The sequence below is a fragment of the Peromyscus leucopus genome, chromosome 14 (genome assembly GCF_004664715.2).
Source record: "Peromyscus leucopus breed LL Stock chromosome 14, UCI_PerLeu_2.1, whole genome shotgun sequence".
Taxonomy (NCBI): domain Eukaryota; kingdom Metazoa; phylum Chordata; class Mammalia; order Rodentia; family Cricetidae; genus Peromyscus; species Peromyscus leucopus.
The window spans coordinates 34,266,846-34,289,354 of NC_051075.1; the positions used below are offsets into that span (position 1 = coordinate 34,266,846).

Genomic DNA, 22,509 nt, shown 5'->3' on the forward strand with positions numbered 1-22,509 from the left:
TAACCAAACCAAACCAAACTCACAAAAACCCACTAATTCTGGAAGGGCAATGGTTCATCAGCTCCTTTGCAGAGCTGACTACTGTTGCTCACTCTATCTACATCTGTACCTGTATCTATACCCCTCCCCAAACACTGCCTCATAATAGAAAAGTAGTTTTCACTCTTGAGGGAATAACAGAAACATTGTCATTGCCCAACTCATTCATTATAAAAGCATTGACTGTATTTGAGCCTTATGTTTCCCACCAATTTTCTTACAATTGTGTTAGAATGAAACACCTCTGATGAAGAGTATACAGTCTCAGGCTTGGGTGGAGACCTCACGGTCCAGATGGGCTGGTTCAGTCACCTGGACCAATTATCAACCCTAGGAAGGTGGGCACTAAGCCATGCTAGAAATAGGCACAATAGCTTTTTTTTTTTTTTCTGTTGTTGTTTTTAATGAAATGTTGCAGTGCTGTGTTTTTCTTCCAAGAATCTCCACCTCTACTGCAGTACCTTACTGGGCCTCCCTCCCTAACATGTGACCACTGGTCAGCCATGTGTCTAACTTCCATGAGAGATTGAACAGTACAGCCTTTACTTCCCTTTTTCTTCCTCTAAGCAGTTGTGGTTTACATCTTGCCGGTCCTTTAGATTTTTCTTTTCATCTAATAAAATTGTTTTTTTTTTAACTCCTGCTTTAGTCCATTCTTAAGATATGTTATTAATGAGACTAAGAACCCTAATGGGACCTTAATTTGCCCTTTACTAATTGTTTCTTTTTAAACCTCTGAATTGCCATCCAATGATTAGGCCCTTGAAGCACCCGGCATACCTCCTCCCTCCCTGTCTCTCCTCTTTCCTTCCTCGCTTTCTTTGTCTTTTGAAAATTATGTAAAAATGTGTTAATAAGGTCTAATGATACATTTCTTCCTTAGGTTCTGTGCCTCATTCCTAGTCCAGCTCAGTTGCCGTTTGTCTTAGGATTCTGGCTGATCAGGGTCAGTGACATCCTCCTGTGTGTTTTCATATTACTTTGGTAACACATTAAAGCAAATGTCAGACTTTGTCAGGCATTAAAGTTACTCAGTGTTGTAACACTTGAATATTATGAATTAGGCTCTATGCACTTTTCTTTCTTCCCAAAGCCACTTTGCCATCATAATTATTTAGCAAATATTTTCATTGACTGTGCACTGTATCCATTAATTATTTCTACAATTGTGACACACTTGCTGCTTCTTTGTGTAGTATGTGCCCTTTGCCGTCACTTTCATTTTGTTAGCCTTGCCCCTCACAATTTAATTTCCAAGGCACATACACTGTGTTCAATATTGTGGCAGGTTTTTCTCTCTTAGGTCAGACAATTCCAAAACTTTAGTGGGTTTTCAACTAAAGTATTTTCACCTGCCATGTCCCACATTTATTTTGTGTTGTTTAGCAACATCTTTTAAATTATTCAGCACATTTTAACATGGCGCTTAGTAAGTCTTTTGAAGGCACTTTTATCCTAAAATACTCAAAGGTTTCTTGACCATTTGAAAGTTGGATATTAAAAACAGGAAAGGGAACAACAGCTCCAGAGGCCACAGTTTCCATCAGACCCACAATAAGGGAATCCGTGACTAATATGTAAAGTTAAATTAAATTATAAAACACAAAAAATGATTAAATAAAATATTTTATGTGAAAAACTAACATGAAACTAAAATATTAAGAAAAAATTTGCTCTTTTATTTAACATGCAGTGTTAGCCAACTACATTATCTATTCAAACACAGGTAAGTCACCTAGAATTCCCTTGCTGATTTGTTTCTGTACCACACAGTAAACTGTACAGGACTAATGCAAGTCAGCGGAACTCCGATAAATGTTTAATAATTCTTGAGAGCATTTTAAATTTTAATACAGAGCTTTCAGAGTTTTAATAAAACACATTTATGGAACAAAACCTTTTCCTCAAATAAACAATGCTAACAGTAGAACATTCTTCTTGGTGAGATTTAGGTACACCGGTATGAATTATGTAACGATTCTCTGTAACTCTGACTGACGTGCATACTAGTCTTCCCAAAGGACAGATGAAAACAACGTATCTCTGTGTACTCTGAGTCTAAAATTTCCTTAGTCAGTGCACATACTTAAGGAAATGTAGATACTGTGTAAGAGTAGAGTTGTGGTCTAGTGTCTCCCTGGGAAATTTGCTGAACACAATGGCCTCTTAACTCTAACAGTAGTAGGTAGAGTTCAGTCAGGCTGCTGCTGTTCAGGTCCTACCCTCTGCAGCTGTGCCTCTCTCCATCCTGGAGAAGAGGACAGTCTGTAAAGACGACGACGACGACGGGAAAGGCCACAGAAGAAGCACTACTGTTTGCAAGAGACAATCACCCCACTGTTACCATGGCCAAACACTATGTTTCACCTTGGCCTATGACCGGGGTGACAAACTGTCATGAGTCTGTCTAATAGGAATTAAAATGCTTGAACGGCACACTTAGTGCTTACTTCCTTGACTATCACACTATTGAGAGAATGAACCCTCAGAAATCTCCTACTGGGAGAGGAAACAGCTGAAGCCTTCAGGACATCCAGAGGAGGAAACTGCCTCCTGGACAAAGATGTACAAGTTGTCAGATGACCCTCTAAGAGAGACTTGGAGCTACGACAACATGGAAGACTGCTTCGTGGTACATTCTGCTTTCCCTTTAAACCCATACTCACGACGGGACTCTCACTGGTTATCTTTGTCCTTCTTCACAGTATGGCCATATTGAATACCTCTCCCCCTTTATATTTTCACTATTAATGTGGCTTAATTAAGACAGGAAATTATTTTTCCTCTGTCAAGTAACTTGGGCACTAATTCATAAACCTTAACTGTAGGTGTTTTCTTCTGACCAAAGCAAGCAGCCCACCCCTCACTACAGCCATTCTCTAGAAATGCATTTTTAATCAGCAAAATTCCCCAGGTCTCTTCCTTTCCTTTGGAAATAGAAAAGAACAAAGCAGAAAATCCAAGGAGATGGGCTTCATCCATTTTTTCCTCTGTTCTCGTGCTCACTTCTGTCTCTCATTCATTGTCCACCATAGTCTCGAGCTCACAAGCACTATCATTGCAACCTGTGCAGACGCTTGCTGTCTTCCACAGTTGCAGTAACCAGATGGCCAGCAGCAACCTGAATTGTGAAGTCATTTCCAGGTGGTCGTCGTTAGGCTTATGCACTAACGTCTCTGCAACTCGCTTAACCCACAAAGTCTTGTTCTTTTCCCTGTCTTATAAAATCCTCTTGTGCACTTAACAAGAGAGAAACACAACCCTCCAATCCCATGTTGAGGCTTTCGCTGTATTTGCTCATCAGATGTCTCACCATGAATTCCAAAGAAACCTGATTCTGCTTTCCTTTTCAAGGCCTGATGTACATATTTCTGAGTTTACTATAAACACACATGTTTATCATGTCATGTGCAGGAATCCATGCAAGCTGAGGAGCACCGGAGACTTCACTATGGAGTGAGGGGAGAAAGCAGTAGAATGTTTTAAAGAAAAAAAAAAAACTATGGAAATGAAAATTATACTCTACCAATTATGTTCATATAAAGGAAGAACAGCCCTGTGAGGATATTCTAAGAATTTGATTTTAATGGCTGATAATTTATGCTTCAATTTGCATGCATTTTCTTTAGGAGGCACACAAAGAATCTATATTTCACAAAACTGAATAATGACATTTAGAGTTTGATACAGTTAAATTTGTAACTGAGACCTTTTCAGTGATGCACAGGAAGTACTTTAAGTGACCCGGAGTCTAGCTTAAAATACAGTTTCAGCAGTGAAATATTAAGACAAGGATAAACTAACATGAATTTCGCAGATTAAAATCAATATCATGAACATGACATAAGTATTTCTGAGACTTTCCCTATCTTCTGTTTGCTTCTTCTTCTTCTTCCTTTAAGGTTCATATCTAATCTCAACTCTCTGGGCAACTGTCCTGTATCTACACTGCAGAAGCTCTTACAGCATCCACAGAAGCATGGTAAAAGTTCAAGTCAAGTGTCTGCCTACTACAGACTGTATCAGGCTCCCAGGTACTGACCTCAGAGCAATGTCTGTCCAAACTGTCTCCGTATGGTATAGAGGCCAGCATGTAAAGAATTTAGTAGGGGAATTGAAAATGAATGGCTATTTAAACAGAGAAAAGAGCTAATGGATACAACGAGGACAATTTCCAAACTTGCAGAACTCTGTGTGTGTTTATTAATATTGAACTAATTAGAAAATAATATATAATTTATGTCATGTACATTGTAGTTTTCAGTATCCTATAAATGCATGAATAAACACTGAAATAGGCATAGCCTCTCCAAAGTTTTCCTAAATATAACTTGCCACTTTCCTAAATCATTGTTTTTTTAAAACTGTTAATAATTCTGCAAACTACAAGTTTCCTTCAGGGATATTTCCCATTTTAATCAGTCTTAAGTATCATCTAACACATGTGCTGACTATGGGGCTGTGATTTAAGGAAGATTTCTGTGCTATGCAGAAAGGTCTCATGGCAACAAAGCCTCATCTTATTGTCCTGTACACATCCCTTAAAACAGAGTAACAACCGAGAATTAATGTTAGATTCCTGTGCAACACCAGGCTCAAAAAGTTTAGAAAGAATTAAAAAGTATCACCCTAAAACAGTGTAAATTTAATGTAAAAAAAAATGCTTAAATATAAGAAAACCACTGACCACCTGGCCATTGCTAAATTCCTTCAAATGGTAATAATTACAAAAACCCAAAATTGAGAAGGCATCCACATTTCTGTAGTACAGGCTCTTTTTCCCTCTCTTTTCATGTTACTTTTTAAAATATTTTTTGATTTTATAATTTAATTTAATTTTACATATCAGCCATGGATTCCCTTGTCCTCCCCCCTCCTGGCCCTCCCCCACCTTCCCCCCAGCCCACCCCCCATTCCCATCTCCTCCAGGGCAAAGACTCCCCTGGGGATTGAGTTCATCCTGATAGATTCAGTCCAGGCAGGTCCAGTCCCCTCCTCCCAGACTGAGTCAAGTGTCCCTGCATAAGCCCCAGGTTCCAAACAGCCAGCTCATGCACTGAGGACATCTCCTGGTCCCACTGCCTGGATGCCTCCCAAACAGATCAAGCTAATTAACTGTCTCACTTATCCAGAGGGCCTGATCCAGTTGGGGGCTCCTCAGTTATTGGTTCATAGTTCATGTGTTTCCATTCATTTGGCTATTTGTCCCTGTGCTTTTTCCAATCTTGGTCTCAACAATTCTCGCTCATACAAACCCTCCTTTTTCCCGCCAATTGGACTCCTGGAGCTCCACCTGGGGCCTGGTCATGGATCTCTGCATCTTGTTTCCTCAGTCGTTGGATGGGGTTTCTAGCACGACAATTAGGATGTTTGGCCATCCTATCACCAGAGTAGGTCAGTTTGGGCTTTCTCTCAACCATTGCCAGTAGTCTATTGTGGAGGTATCTTTGTGCATTTCTGTGGACCTCTCTAGCACTTTGCTTCTTCCTATTCTCATGGGGTCTTCATTTATAATGGTCTCTTGTTCCTTGTTCTCCCTCTCTGTTCTTGATCCAGCTGGGATCCCCCGCTCCCCTAAACTCTCTTTCCCTCGACTCTTGCCCTTCATTACCCCTCCTCACGTCCAGGTTGTTTCTATAATGGACCACATGTCCAGTTATTTATACTTACTTATTAACAATTGTTCCATTTTTTTATTTGCTTACTCAACCAATTCATCTAAATTTCCTCTCTATTCTCAGGGGTTTTATTATATTGACGCAGTCTGAGACTTTCTTCTATGGTACAGCTTGTGCTTGTAATATATCTGTTTTCATATTGAAGTGCTACTTTGAGCATAGAATTCTATGATGTAGAGATAAATTGTTTAATGGTATGTGCAGAGTTCCCAAATTTCAGCCATGAGAACTGTACAGACTACTCCATTGCACCATAGGTAACATGAAACACAAGCCAGATTCAGAATGAAGAGAGACACACTTGTTAGTTTAAGAATTATCTTCTCTAGTCCTTTTCTCAAAATACAATTTACTGGGGGTCCAGACTCATGACCATAACAGTTCTGTGTTCAAATAAAACCCGTTGTTCCTGAACTTGACTTAATGCTATGATTTTGTCACATGGATACCTCAACAGTTTTTGTTAAAACCTACATTTTTTTTGGTCTTATAAGACAAATTACAACATCCATCTTGTTTTATCTTGTCCTGAGACTGAAACATCCAATCAAATAGTATGTATATCTACTGAAGAACTTTCTGTCATGTCAGTAGAAAATTGTGAAAGAGCAGTGGGGGGGGCAATGATGCTTGTACTCCCAAGGTAGAATAATAAAAACAAACAACAACAACAACAACAAAACCCAGTAGAGTGTCAGGTTCATAAATTAGATCATAGCTGTATTAAACAACTATCTGTTTTGTTCTGACTGCGTGCCATGAACTTTTTCCTAATGCTGACCTACACTGAACAATGCTGACAAAAATCTAGTCTTCACAGACTTACCCCTTGGAAAGCATCAGATCTGTGTGTAGAAAGAAGGAGAAGGCATAGAGTATGTTTCTAAAAATCTTAATACAGCATTTTATTTCTAGGGTTGTGGTCTTTAGAAACCAAATGAATAGTTAGGATAACTTACTACAACTACTCTAATGTCTGTTAGGCTCTTCTTGAACAAATTCTGTTCTTTGGCCAACTAGAATTTTCCTTTTAGGGCCTCTGGCGATTTCATGAATTAAGGTTGAAAATTTCTACTTTGTCATCCATGATACCTAGTTCCGAACAGTCAAATGTAATTACCATATTTAAATTAATATCAGAACACAGTCTAGTAATAATTTCACAATTCTCTTTTTATTTTTCTGTGATCTATTCTAAGTTGAACAGCCAGTGAGGCATGTTTCCCTAAAATGAATCTGCTAAATAAAAGCTGTGATTCCAGTGTGTGTGTGTTTGTGTGTGTGTGTGTGTGTGTGTGTGTGTGTGTGTGTGTGCGTTCTTGTTGATTAGTTCTCAAACAAGAAATAAGTGAACAAAATAGGAGAAGCAAACTAAGTAGGGTGATGTATATGGGTAGAAAATTCTGGAAAGTTACCCTTCAAAAATAAAGGCAAATGACCCTGGGATTTTTTTTAACGCTTACAAGGAACTCTTACATGGATGTCACTTGGTAAAATGTTGCCTATGATACTAATGTAGGTAGTCCATGGATAACTGCTGATTGAATAAATATGTATAATCAGTTCCATCAAAACCATAAATAAATCTGTCTGATCATGCTAGTTCAAATATTTAGAGATCAGATAGATATAAAGAGGCTCTGCCTAAGCTAGGGTAGGAGCCATATCCAAATACAATTACTTTTAATATTCCAACTTCCTTTCACATAGATTATGTATCAGATAAAACCTGAGTATATTTTAGAACAAAGAATCACAAAAAGCAAGATCATTTTTGTCAGCCTTTCATATAGATTGTAAGTAATAAAATCAATCCAGCGTGAACTGCACTTGGGAACCAAGAGATGGCCCAAAGCTGCATGTGCATCAAATGTGTATAAGGGTCAAAATGCTGCCTGACTGAAAGAGTAAAGCTGTCTGTAAGCACCTGCAAACAGGGCACTTTTCTCCCCTACCCAAGCTCTATGAGTTCAATGTATAGTTCTCACCCAGCACTGTGTGAGAATCTTCAGTTCAAACAATCTGGTACCTGATTGGCAAAGCAACAGATTGGCAAAATACACACAGGTCTTTCAAACATTCTGAGAGTTAACCTAGCACATTCTCTCAGATGAGCACTGGCCTTTTCCTCATCTAGAGGTACACTTTAGACAAGAGAAAAGGATAACACATTTTCATTTTTTAACTTTAAGAATTCCCCTCCAATATATATTTTGTATTTAACTATTTTCATTGTGAGGACACAGAACCATGGTATTCTCCCAGAAGTCACACCTGACAACTTTAAGAAAAGGTCTCTATTAACAGAAAAAACTTTGCTTATGTACTTTTTTTTAAAAATTTAAGTGCTCTTAAATTATCTGTCAGGGTTTATGTCTTAGCTCTGAACCGTTTTGTTGAATTTTAAATTTAGAAACATGCTTCAGCCTTAGCCACGGGTTCAACTTTATTAATGTGATTTTTTTTTCTTTTGGTTTTTTCGAGACAGGGTTTCTCTGTAGCTTTGTGCCTTTCCTGGAACTCACTTGGTAGCCCAGGCTGGCCTCGAACTCACAGAGATCCAACTGGCTCTGCCTCCCAAGTGCTGGGATTAAAGGCGTGTGATTTTTAGTGCTACAAGCACTGTGGAGAATGTAAAAATGCTGGCACAATTTTACTTAAAGCTTAACTTTGTCACTGCTACTGATTTTGTTTACACAGTTTTTTATAAAACCTCATGTAAATCTAAATAAAAGTAAAAGCAACAATGTCTCGATTCAAATACTTACTAGATATTTAGGGTTGTAAGATTTAGACTTAATTTCAAAAGCAATGAATTCTTAGCTTCAGTGACTTCACTAAAATCAAATCATTTTAAAGGTGTTCTGCACCATGAGTGAGCCTCTTACCTGTACTGCTGGAAATATTAACGTCAATACTGATATCAGATATTCCTCCTCCTTTTAGAGAGGCCACACATGTGTAAGTCCCAAAGTCCGTGAATTTTAAATCAATGATATCCAAGTTTGTTGTTCCGGGGGATACATCCGGGTCAGTCTGCGTAATAACCATCCTCTCAGAACTTCTTAATGGACGACCATTTTTAAACCAACTAAATGTTAACTCCTCAGAAGGAACAGCTTCTACTTGGCAAGATATTTTCACCTCACGCCCAATCTGGATGTTGTCATCTTTGTGATAAGGATCAGGAGTGATCCAAAATCGTCCTTTTTTTAATGCTAAAACATAAAAATTTCACAAGGAGTTAGTGTTACCTTCATATTTGTGGGGGTTCCGTCACTCTAGGTGATCATGTCTGGGCTGAAACAATAAAGCAAAGCAAAATAGAATGAGCATATGTTTTGTTGCTAATTTTTTGTCATGTACACTATAAATCTTAACAGTTACTTAACAGTTACAAAAAGAAAATATGAACAAGAACCCATTTAAAGATTCTCAACACTGGATTTTTATGCATTAGGCAATGCTTGACTGTAATAGAAAAAATAACACTTGAACTCTACTCACAGTTGTTGCTCATTAGGTCTTGGTTGCTGTGGGTAAAACACTGACCAAAATCTATTCGGGGAAGGAATGGTTTTATTTCCACTTACACTTACAGTCTGTTAGTTATTGAGGAAAGTAGAAACTGAAGCAAAGACCATGGAGAACAGAATTGCTTACTGGCTTGCTCACTCCCTGTGGCTTGCTTGGCATCTCTCATTATGTCATCCCAGCCCACTTGCCTGGGGATGACATTGCACAGTCGAATGGGCCCTCCTACATCAAGTACCATTTAAGAAAGTGTCCCATAGTTATGCCCACAAGCCAATCCAATGTAGGAAACACTTCAACTCTACTTCCCTCTTTCTAGGTAGGTCACATTGGCAACATTAGCTAACTATGACAATGGTATTTAACTATGCCATGCCATGAACATGCCTGGGGTGGAGGTTATGGATTCCTAGGGGCCTGAACTCAGCTTGAAAATGTAGAAACAATAGGGAATAAATTATTTCTATTATGGCTTCTTTTCTTATGAACACTTTTCTGTTTTACACTATTGTCTCTATTTCCCTTCACCTCAACATTAGCCTCCATGCATATTAAATGTAACTTATACAGTGGAGCTGTATCAGAATAAAATACTGGACACCAACTTTTGACCTCAAAGCTAAAAGGGATAGTATCAGAAGTCAAGTGTCTGTAGTGGACCTGCAGACGTAAGAGGCTACAGAACAGCATTTGCTGGCATCTCTGAACCTAACGCAAGTTCCCTCAGTTAGTCCTGGGGAGATCAAGGACTGTACATGTGCACAGAATGAATAAGAGATAACTAAGTTTTGAATCTGAAAACACATGTTATCTAAGTTTCCTTACTTGTTAGTCTTAAGAGTTTTGTCTGCTTTATGCATTGTGTCTCAGGAGAAGTAAAAAATCATGAAAAACAATTGCATGCCTCTTTGTATTCAAGACATTGTTGTAAGTTCCTTCTCCAAGACCAAGACACTCAGTTCAGCCCTAATTATTTGAGATGAACAACACAGAAATCACCAGGGCCCTTTGGCAATGCATGAGGTCATCATTTCCAATAATTTGTAATTGCAATTTATTTATCAAGTTCTTATGATACATAAATCTAGGGAAACTATGCAATGTACATATGAAATATTTTACAAACTTCAGGAAATCTGAATCACAAAAAATAACATCACTAATTAGTGTTTTGAAAATGCAGTTTTGATGATAATGAAAACTCTGAAGACAAATAATTACAGCACATTTAATACTATTCTTTATTGAATTTTTCATAATAATAACATGCAATCTTTGAATCTTATTTTTGTGGAAACATATCTTTATAAGTAAGTTACTGTAGGGCAAAATGATGATACATTGAGTTATTCTACTACGTAGAGTGATGTGTTATGTTCTCAGAAGCATTGAAGCTAAATCCACTCTCCCCAGAAAGGAAAGGTCATTTAAAAAGTGGTCACATCTGGCTACTATATTTGCTATAAGATATTGTGTACATATAATTTAAATGTAATAATAGTTCTACTGCACAAAACAGTTTAGGAGGTCACAGAATAGTCCTTCTTTAAAAAATATTAAAAGTATTAACATTTTGTTTTTAGTATAATAACACATAAATCAGTTTAATTTCTAAACATATCCTTACCTCATTTCACAAGTAAATAGAAACTTAAATGGAATTATTATTCATAGCCATCATTGTGAAAAAATAAATCATATGTATCAACTTAACAAATATAACTTCATACTAATATGAGAGTACATTTGGGTACTATTAAAAACAATTTTAATAAAGTGATTTGTTGATTGACATATATAAACAAATGTAACAAACACTTAGATGTTCATGTGATTGAGATCCATTAACACACAGTACTTTTGTGCAGTTCAGCATTTTGCACGGAAACCAATTAATGCATTATTGACACCAGAAGCACTTCACATTAATCAGCCAAATTGGATTGAAACTGCTAAAGTAAAAAAAAAAAAAACCAACCCTGATAAAACATGTGAAATCAATATTCATATTATATGTTACAGGCTGTTTTACTCACAGAAAAGTGATTTGTAAAATCCTAAGTAAAAAGACTAAAGATTAAATAGCTACAATCAATGATATTAAATGTCATACATAATTGCAGTATTTTATAACAATACAATCAAACATATTTTAATGAACTACAAAAACAATAGAATAAATTTAATGCCAAAGATATTTGATCTCAATCTAAAATCATCCAATGAGTTAAGCCAATCAGGCTATCAGAATAAGGTAAAGACTATCAGAATAAGGAGTTTGAGTCTCTCATCTGCACAGCAATCTTTTTATGTTTGTTTATGTTTTTCCCTTTATCTAAACAACTGATTATGGACACAGAAGAGAAATAGTCTAAACAAAATAAAATATAATTGTGTGTACATGAGGTATGTTTATCTACACTAGCAGGGGAGTAAAATTTATTAGATTTTCTAACTCAATTTGTTCAGAAATCTAAAAGACTAGCTCTGTAAACTAACATGTGTAAACAGAGCTTGTGACTCTCTTCTCATTTCTATGAGGTCCTCAATGGGTTATCTAATTTTTATGGTCAAGTTTGTCCTTCATAAAATAGGAGGTGATACTACTAGGCTCCCTCAGAGACACACTTTGAGAAATAACTCATTAGCAATTGTGTTTGAGCTTTGAAAATATAAAGTGTTTAATATAGTTAATAAGCTGTGAGGCAGGTCCCTTTATTTATAATTGAACACTCTCCTTTTCAGTGAACAATTTCTGATCAAACAATGCTAATTTAAAGTCATTTCTTGCCACCATTCAAGATTTCAATCTCTTCAAATCAATCTGAGATAAGTGCTGAAGTATAATAGGTGTCCAACAGACTTAAGAGACAGTAGAGCACTAAAGCATTCTTTAAAAAAGAGAGGAGAAATCCCTTTCTCCAGATGTAATTTATTATCCCAATATTGAAAATCCCCTAACACCACCCTAAGAGAACATTATATTTAGCTTAATGTATCATTAAGTGTAATGGACAAACCTCAGAAGTTATTTATTTAGTCTGGCAGCGCTTGTAAAATTTTGGCATGAAGCTAACCTACGTTCTGAATAGCCAGTTTGGAAATGTAATATGCACACAATAGATTACGTCTTTGTCTTAGGCTTGAGACAAGCACAAGCTTGAAAGAAGTCTAGATTGTGGATTCTACAGGAGACCATAGGATTGTATCTTGATCATAGATATCAGTTCAACATTATAAAATATATTTCTTTTAGACTGAAGAAACGCAGCCTTCAATGGAACATATATGCCCCACCCTCTCCTCCCAGCCTCAGGAATCATTGTGCAAGGGGAAGCATAATGAGTGTATGAGCCAGAGGCAGTAGATGAGTACAAAAAAGCCGCAGCTCCTGGACACAGCAGGACAGTTGCACACACGATCCCACAGTGGTTATGACAGCATGCAAAAGATGTGTGCAAGCCCAAGCCACACCAAATTCCAGCAGGAAGAGGGGAACTGAGCACTAAGTCCTACCCCTACCTCGGAGTTATTGGAAGTTGTCAACTGTTGGCAAAAGGGGAGTCATTTTTTTATATGAGTGTAGACCTTGATAAGTCTGCAACACTCTAATATAAGGTCACATATCCAAAAATATATGGGCATCACAAAGTGCTCTTGTAAAAGAAAAAGAAACAAAGTTGAATGGGTAAGGAAGGAGTGAATCTGGAAAGAGTTTAGGGATGGTGAGTGTTTATGATCAAAACACATGTACCAAAGTCTAGAAGAACTAATAAAACATTAAAATGTCAATTTCTTTTTTGGTAAAATATAAGTTAGACAATAAGTAGCAGTATGACAATTGGAACAATTGATGGAGAAAACACAATAAACATACAACTAAGAAAGCATCTCTTTGGAAATGAGAAGTTTTTGTCAGCTTTTGAACTTCCGATAAAAATTTGTTTCCTGAAGACAATGAGACAGAGAGGCCTCCAATTGCCAATCCAAATTGTTGAATTAGTAAAACAATGGGATACAGGGATAGTTCAGTGGTTCAGAGAACTGGTTGCTCTTCAAGAGGTCCAAGGTTTGATTCCCAGCATCCACATGGCAGCTCACAATCATCTCCAACATCAGTTCCAGGAGGGCTGCTGCCTCTTCTGGCCTATGTGTGCATACATGTGGTGCACAGATATGCATGAAAGCAAAACACCCAATACATAAATTAACTAATGAATATAAATAGTGAAAAGACCCTCCAGATACACCTCAGCTTCAATTTGGTAGAATTCTGGATGAAAAACTTTACAAACTGTTACTGAGAGAAATGGACACAGAAATCATTAAAAGTACAATCAAATGAATAAGGCATTGATTTTATTTTATTCTCTGCTAAAGAGAATTAAATATTTGTTTGAGAAATGAGGTATTTTCCAGCTCCACCAGTTGCCAATTGAATACACAGTTGGAAATAAGATTACATCAGCAATGATATGAAATAGAATTAACATTGGTATATTTTATCTCTTCCTTTATAATTAGGCACCCACTGCCTTAGGGGAATATGAGCAGCTTCAGAGCAATGCCACATCTCATTCTTCTGTATTGTTCCCAATACAAAATGATACCTTTTATGTATTATTTTATATATTTAGCCAACAATTTCCATTAAACCTAATATAAATGAGCATTTCAAAGCATTTGCTTTGCAAATACTAATTGCTTGCGTTCACTTGTTGTGAAATAATCCTTCTATACACTGTGGAAATGTGTTGCTGTCATTGTTAATAAAAAGCTGATTAGCTGATAGCTAGGCAGGATTTTGAGGGCAGAAATAATTCTGGGAAGAAAGGTGTAGTCAGAGGAATTGCCAGGAGTTGCAGAGGGAGCAAGACATGGTGGAAGACAGGTAACACTACAAGCTATACTGGCAGCACATAGATTAATAGAAATGGGTTAATTTAATTTTTAAGATTTAGTTATTAATAAGCCTGAGCTATCAACCAGGCATTTATAATTAATATCAAGTCTCTGTACTGGTTATTTGGGAACTGGCAGATGGGAAAGAAAAGTCCACCTACATTCAGTGTGCAATGTCTGCGTTCCCTTTTACTTTATTTTACTGTCTTATATTCTTGAGATTCACTGGGTGTGGGGAATGAGACAGAAGTGATTGATGAATACAACAATACATGATAGTTAGCCTATACTAATCTAAGGACATTGGTGAGAAAAAAGACTAACACAGAAGTTCTAATTCCAGTGTAGCTTCTGATTGTGTGCATACCATGGGTCATCAGTGTATATCATGATCATGAGACATCAGTGTCAAATATGCCATTCTCAAAAGGGGACCTAATTTCAGGTTAGAGTACTCTTTACTTGTATCAGAGCTCAACAGATAATCAATTCTGATGAAAGATGGAAGATTGATGGAAAGAGACACTTAGAAACTCTGCTTCAGAAAGTTAACAAGGGTTGTGTTAAAACAGAGTAGATTAAGGTATGATAATTGAGTGTGTCAGTAGAGTTCGCTTTTGAAGAGAAGTGTTCAGAGCTCTGAATATGCTTGCATGCATGTTGCCACATTCCTGGAGACTGGTTGTACCTGCTTCTTTGTGAAAAATTTCCTCTGTCTTATGCCCCGGAAAACCAAGTGAGGAAATTGGGTGCTACAGGATGAGTCATTGAAGCATTTTGAAACTGTATTATATTCCTGATATCTCGAGATTTCCATTGAAAGCATCACAAAATAACCAACAATATAGATTCTCCAGGAGAAATAAAATTTCTGATAAAAAAGCCAGAACACAAGAGGTAGATCTTGACTTTTTATGTCAAGTACCAAATGATACACTGAAGTTGTCAAAAGGTTCAGAGCTATCTAAGAAACTTGTTAGCACTAAGGTAGTCAGTGTACTTGCAATATTTTAACAAAATATTAAATTTTCAGTTTGTTCATATCTTGGAAACAGAGACTTTCATATATGTAAGTAGCTTTAAAAAGAAATTACTATATTATGATTAGTTGTGAAGTTATGAGAGTTGATACAAATGGTAAATCTTAATTTTTTTGAGGAAGAAGTAATCTAAGTTTATTTATATTGCATATTATAAAATCTATGATTTAAGAGTAGAAAAGGATGGATGTTGTAGGATAGTTAGAAATTGGGAGAACTTTTTTGTTTGTCTTTCATTTTCTTTATGCACTACCAGTCATTATATATCCATTTCCTTCTTGACACTCAAATTGCCAATCAATGATCACTGAAGTGGAAGTTCATTAGCAGTGTAACAACAAATGACATCACTTCCTAGAGCACCCTTAATAATTTGAATGAAGAACTAGATGCTGAAAGGTAGTTGGAGTTCTATTTCATTGTAAAGTATCCATGCTCCACTTATTCTGTCAGTTTACTTGAAGTTAATCATCATAGTAGTCATTCAAATGGTTTAATTCCAGTGTAGCTAAATTGTAGTGCTCATTTGAATGTTCTTACTCAATAAAACAACTGTATGTAGATCCAACTTAAAGGGGGCGGTACATCAGGCAGGCACACAATATGCTTTTTGAAGTAAGCCCTTCCTTGAAAAGACAGAAAAGTAGATGTATCTATCATTACTGTCATCATCATTTTGTTATTCCTTTTATTTCATCTTGATCTTAAGAGGAAACATAGAATGTTCATAAATTATCAAAATAGCCTCATAAGTGTCATATGTAAGAATATTTTCTCAGTATGGCTACCATATAAGTGATATTATACATAGCCTAATGACTTATCACTAGCTATTTAAATAGGAACATATGAATCAGCACCATTTGCCGGCCGTCTGATGTTCAAAATTGGTATTGTAAATTCACATTTCCATCAAATTTTAAAATACCTCTAAATTATTAGAAGCAAAACTATGTCCAAGGTTAAATCTATGTCTTACTAAGTTTTTTTTTTCTTAAGTAAGATTAGAAACAGCCATTCAATGTTCTGGAGGTAGAAATTCCTGGGATAGCATAAATCTTTTGAAATTATTTTCAAAATAATAGATCCTTAATATTTATTGAAGTGATTATGAGGCATTGGAAAACCAGCCTGACTAGTGAGACTGAAAGGAAATATGTAGTGCTGTCACCTAACTGTCTCCTTGTAGTATACTTAACAAATTATTTTTGACATGGGGGAAAAAAACAATAAAAGGAAAGAGAAAAAGGAAATAGTGAGAGTAATTCTACTTAGAACACTTTCATTGTATTAGATGTCTTGTTCTAGTTTTGTTTTTTTTTTTTTTGGTTTCTTGTCTCTGGAGTTATGGTCTTTCCTTTTTCAAATGATTTATTCCTTCTGCCAACCTCTCTCACTGTACCCTACATCCAATTCCCCTCCAGTTATCCGCTTTCAAAGTTTCAGTAGTTTTCTTCCTAAGCTATTTCTTCAGACAAGGAACTTGTTTAGCTCACACTTAAATATTTCTCTTTACTGAGCTCATTCTTCAATCTGTCTGTGGCCCATTTCTTGATAAAATGGTGAGACACCAGTTGCCTCCAGGATTCTATCATGTATTTATTCACTTAGGTAGGTTACACACAGTTGCTCTTTGAACTACTTCAGCCTTAAAGCCTCCAAGGCTAGCACTGGCCTTTTAACTGGTTAACATGATAAAATATTTTTAGTCCTTTCACAGTATTGTATTGTTTACATCTTTCATTTCACGTTTCTTCATTGTCAGATAAAACTTAAGAAGATAAACAAGTTAGAGTCTCCCAGGGCTCATCGTACCTCTATCCCACTCTACCTCATTGGAGTTTTGTTGTTGGGATCCTAACATTGCAAGTGGGGTGTTTTCTGCCTCTTTTGTCTGTTTTGGGACCCCTTTCCTCCTCCTGAGTTACCTTGTCCAGACTTGATATGAGGGTTTGTGCCTAGGCTTGCTGCAGCTTGTTATGCTGTTTTTGGTTGATATCCTTGGGAGGCCTGCTCTTTTATGAAGGGAAATGAAATATCAGTTGATATGGTGAAGAGGGGTCTATGGGTAGGGGAACTGAGAGGAATGGAGGGAGGGGAGGCTGGGGTCAGGATGTACTGTATGAGAGAAGAATACATAAAAATTAAACATTAAAATATAAAGAAATAAAAACTATAAACAAGTGGATTTTGCTCATTTGCCTCACAATTGCCATGTCAAGCTCCCTCATTCAGATTCCCAAACTGTAAATGTAAAGCAAGTCTTGTTGAAGGGGGAACTTTTTTCTGAATTATTTTGACACAACTGCAAGCCACACAGATTTTTCTTAATATTCTATGTTGTGTTTGGTACTTAGGTTTCAGAAACATGGAATTACTGTTTGTTTGTTTTGTTTCATTTCCTAATATGATAAAAAATGTTGTAATCATATTTATATCCATTTCAATATAAGGGAAATAGGTTTAAATAATTTAAACCTATTGTTTCATTTAGCAATGTAAACAAAACAAGAATAACCTCAATGTACTAAGTAAATAAGCATAAAATACCTCTATTGTTTAGGAACTGGTGGAAATTATATTATCTGCTACTTGGTAAATAGATGAAATGTTAGTGCCACTTAGTCAACACCACAGAACCCTCCTCAGGATGACTAACATTTGTTTGATGGGTTTTTTTCTGACTATAGGTTCCTGGCCTTATTTCCTAGTATCTGTGTAGAGTTTAGCCCTAACTTTGAAAGAGAAATAAGACAAATAATGATGGCTTAATAATAGTATGCAGCAACCTTCTCTCTAATTTTCTATCTGCTATCCTACCACTTAATTTTTTCACCATTTTTGCTTCATTGTCATTGAGTTCTATGTCTGTCCTTTATCACAGTATTATTAATGAAATTGTACATTGGCAATTATTAAGTGTAACTTTATTTACTACTAAATTAAGTCCTGTGAAATGTCAAAGTGAAAGATATAGGATGAAGCTAGGAAACTCATATGAGAAAGTTTTAAATACTACAGAAAATGCTTATGGTTGCAATGCACACATACTCATATGCAAACTAGCCATACCATACATGCTGTAGTAAGTGGCTCAATGATGGAAAATCATGAGCAAAGAATATTTGAGAGTTTAAAAGTTTAAATTTTCTCCTGTTATGCTTTTTCAAAATGATATACCTTGTTTATTATTTAATGCTCTAATGCTCTTGAGTTTCTGATACTATACCACAGAATAGTTATTTGCATTTGTTGATTACTAACATTGGAAAGGATTGCCAAAATGAGGGATAAAGAAATTCTAGAGTGAACTAAATACAATGCTCAATACATATATTACTTAACATGTACAATATTTTCTTTTTATAGAACACATAATCCTTATTCTGAAAACTTTAAAGAAGATTGTAGCAATACAATTGTAGGATTGTTCTTCCTTTTCACTGAGGAACTCATGGCAAGTGAGATAATTCAGAGTCATAATAGGAAGAGAAAAATAGAAACTGGCCAAATAGGTTAAAGACAGGAGCTATGACACTAAAGTTTTCCCTTAGCTACAAGCCAAAATGTCACCAGAAACATGATCAATTTTGTCTTAGCCTGAGGCCAGATGTGCAAGAAGTGTTTAAGCCAAAAGATCTTTCCTTCAGGGATGCTAGAAGGAGGTCTGACTTCTTTCTGTTTTCTACAGAAGCACCTCTGCCTGGAGCCTATATTGTGAGGACATGACTGAACTGAGAGAAACCATTGGACACCCTGAAATTGGGCCAACTAAACTGACTACCTCTTCCTCTGCCATGCTTCATCCAAATTGTTGCCATGAATCCTATAAAAGAAAAACAAACAAACTAAACAAACTCTTGACTCTTAGACTAGCTGTCTGGTTCTATACCATTTCAGAGGAGCCAACCTTGACTATTACCTTTGATTCTATAACAAAATTCCTCCACTCTCATGCTTCTGTGGTCCACAAGGCTTATTATTTAAATTCCCTAAAGCCCAGGATTCCCCTGCAGTAGAAGTTTTGTGTGACTATGAGTGTCTGTTACACTAACAGCTGAATTAAAGTCCATCTGATGGAAGAAAAACCTCCATCAAACTCAAAAGATACCCTATTTTTTCTATATCGGCACTAGCAGTGAATTTGTTAATCAAGGTAAACAAATAGCACCAGTTTTACTGAGGAAGCAAATGTGTATAATCTAAGCTCAGACTGGTTCAGGCTAACTCAAGCATAAATCCAAAAACTGTGTTTTCTTAAGCAATGGGAAAGTAAATAAGGATTTAATTTTTATGAAACTAATCTTAAAAGGCAGTTGTTGATAGTATCAATACATGTTGTAGCATATTGCTGATATTATTCTTTCGAGATTATGTCAAAATATGTGCTTTAAGAAATTATGGGACTATAACTGAGAAGTAGAGAGGGAGATGAAAGAGAAGGATAAAGGGAGGGACAAATGATCCTAAAGGTCATTCGGAAATCATATTGAAACCTAATACTGTAGAAGCGTCTTAAATAAAAATGGAGTCGCCAAATAATAGGAGAGGCATTATACCAACTAGACATCTCCAGGACTGGGTTACATCATATTGAGCTATTGGCTCAAATAGCCCATGGAAACCTCCAAACATCACAAATTATTGCCAAGTCTATTGGTTACTCTCCGTAACCTGATGGTGAGGCCCTATTGCTAAAGATAACACTTACATGTATCATCAATGAGAAGTAGAAAGGATGCCTAACTAGAAACTTCACCCCTACTGACTAGTGTTTGAGGTTTTGGTCTGTACTTAGCATTCTATTGTAGGAAATCATTAACATCTCCCAGTTATAATCACTAAGACCTACAACAGTCACTTGCCTATAAGACAATAATGATGTAATAATGTCTCAAATGCTATGGAAGTAACCAGCTACTATTTGATGGCCAAGAACCTGAGAACTGATAGGTAATAGGCCTGTGGGGAAGCCTAATATATTATTCTGTTAAATAGACATAGAAATAGTGATGCTTAATGACATACTGCTATATGCATAGATCAGTGCTTTGCTCAGATATCATCAAAGATGCTTCTTCTTGCAGTAGGTTGGAATTAAGAAGGAGAACTACAACTGGAAAATATGCAGAGGGTGAGGGACTTTGATGTACTCAGTTCTAAATGGATTGAATATCTTCCTTTAAGCCTTCTCCTCAGGGCTCAGAAGAGGAAGCATGAAGATTTTAAATGCAGGAGGTGATGGGTGACCTTAACGAAAACAGTGTCTTCCAGACACAAGACTGATGCACATGTGAACTCACAGAGACTGTGGCAGCATGCAAACAGCATGCACAGGCTCAATTCAGATGGCATCACAGCACTGCTGGTGGCCATGTCAAAGGAGCAGCAGGCGACATTTGAAGTTTGGGAGGTCAGACCAACAGGAAGCAAAGCACTGACAGGTGAATCTCAGTGAATCTCCACAATGTCTCTTGCTGCTGCTGTGCCCTTTCATGTTTGATGCTGCGATTTTTCTCTGGTATCTGGCAAGGTGTGAATGGATATGGGGAGATTCCCCACTATCTTTAATGTAGTGTGATTATCTCACAGACATATCCTATTCTACTGGGCATTTTTACCTGTGGATTATTATGAAGATGATTTCCTCTTAAGCTGCAGTGTTTAACTGAAGCAATGATTTTATACAATAACAGTGTTAGTTTAAATAGAAATTTGATGGTTGAGGGTTTTTAATAAATATAGTAAGGAATTATGATTGGGGTTAGTTTAATGTGAAATCTAATATAGGTAAAAGCAAAAAATGGTGCTGCCCCAACCCATGATGAAGCAGAAGCTGCAGAGGATAAAAAAGAATAACAAGGAAATGTCACAAAGCTGAGACTCATGAATTTCTCTTGAGGACCATATAGACTGTGGCTTAGGTTAGTGATTAAGGAAAACAATTGAGCCCTAAAAGCCAAACTAGCTCAAGTTCCTTTAAATTTTAATGTTAAGAGATGTGTGCATGGGTTTTGGTGCTCATCATAGCTAGAACAAAGCTTTGAATATGACTTAAAGTTAGGTTAAATTGTTTTCGTTAATAGCTTTGTGGTGAAAAAAACCTTGAGAAACAATCTAAGATTAGAAAGACTCATAGTTGAGTGTGAAGGACTCATTGCAAGAAATAAGAACAATGACAGCCTGGCTATTGCGGGCTGACATATCTTTCTTGTTCGGATAGGTTGGTGATCCAGGGTGATAATCAATTTCTTATACTCATTTCTGCCCTCAGCCTCCTGATATAAAAAACTGTTGATGAGTGGGTATGCACCCTGAGGATTTAAAATAAAGCTGACTGGTTGCTTTTCATATATAAAGGCTTAGATTTGTGATTCTTTTAAGATTTTTTATAAGATTACCTTTTGAGATAAATAATAAAGTGATCGGTCCATTCTTTGTAACTGCAAATTGCAGCCTGCCAGTAAGAGAACTGGCTGAGAAAAATATCTTGCTTGCTTATGCTTTGTAAATCTATAACAAATTGTTTAGGTATGAATCTATGTGGGTTCTTGGGACAACTTGCTTTTAGTCCATAATACATAAAATGTTTAATCATGTAAGGGATATGGAAAACATGCTGTTTTTTACTTGCATTCATTGTAATCACTCACTTAAAAAATAGGATGTAACCACATTGCCATTTTTCATAATGCTTGAAAGATTGTGTTAGGGTATATAAGTTGTAAAGGAAAGATTAATGATAGATAGAAAGGATACCTCTGGATAGAAGTAAGAAAAAAATAGATGAAAGAGAAAATGATAGAGAGCCCCTGAAGGTGTATGTGTATTTTTTCCATTTTTGGCCAGCCTCAGAGAGTTAAGTTTAGTCTCCTTTGCCAGCACCAGAGAACTAAGTTTTACTCCCTCAGATTAAAAATTCAAGTTGAGTGATTAGTTCGCTGACACCATGGGTCCCCTTCAGTCTCTGAGCTGTTGAAGGTTGGTCCTCATGGTAGCAATACAGAATTGAAAGGAGGAAGTAAATACAGTTCCCAACCATGACCAAGAAGTTATTTGCAATTGATACATACTAACAAAGAAAAAAATCAATTTTATTTAATGGCGTTGCACTGGGTATATTATCCACACTCTAGGCCAGGACCCATAATTAGGAGTAGTTGATCAATACAATACTAATTCATTGGTATTTTTGTAGAATTTTTGTTTCAGTGTCCTTTGTTTGGGCATTTTTATTGGTATTACCTGTCCTTATTAATTTTGATTTTGTTTTATGGTTTTCTGTGTATTTCTTGCTCTTCTAGAGGGAGAGAGAG

At 36.4% G+C, this 22,509-nt stretch overlaps 1 protein-coding gene across 1 annotated transcript in view; it reads right to left on the reverse strand.

The window, feature by feature from the left end:
• Mdga2 (MAM domain containing glycosylphosphatidylinositol anchor 2) overlaps positions 1-22,509 on the reverse strand; it is a 779,363-nt gene that overhangs the window by 193,081 nt on the left and 563,773 nt on the right. The window contains exon 7 of the mRNA XM_028859113.2: positions 8,606-8,935. Coding sequence (XP_028714946.1) covers positions 8,606-8,935 — 330 coding nt within the window. The remainder of the gene's footprint in view (positions 1-8,605; positions 8,936-22,509) is intronic.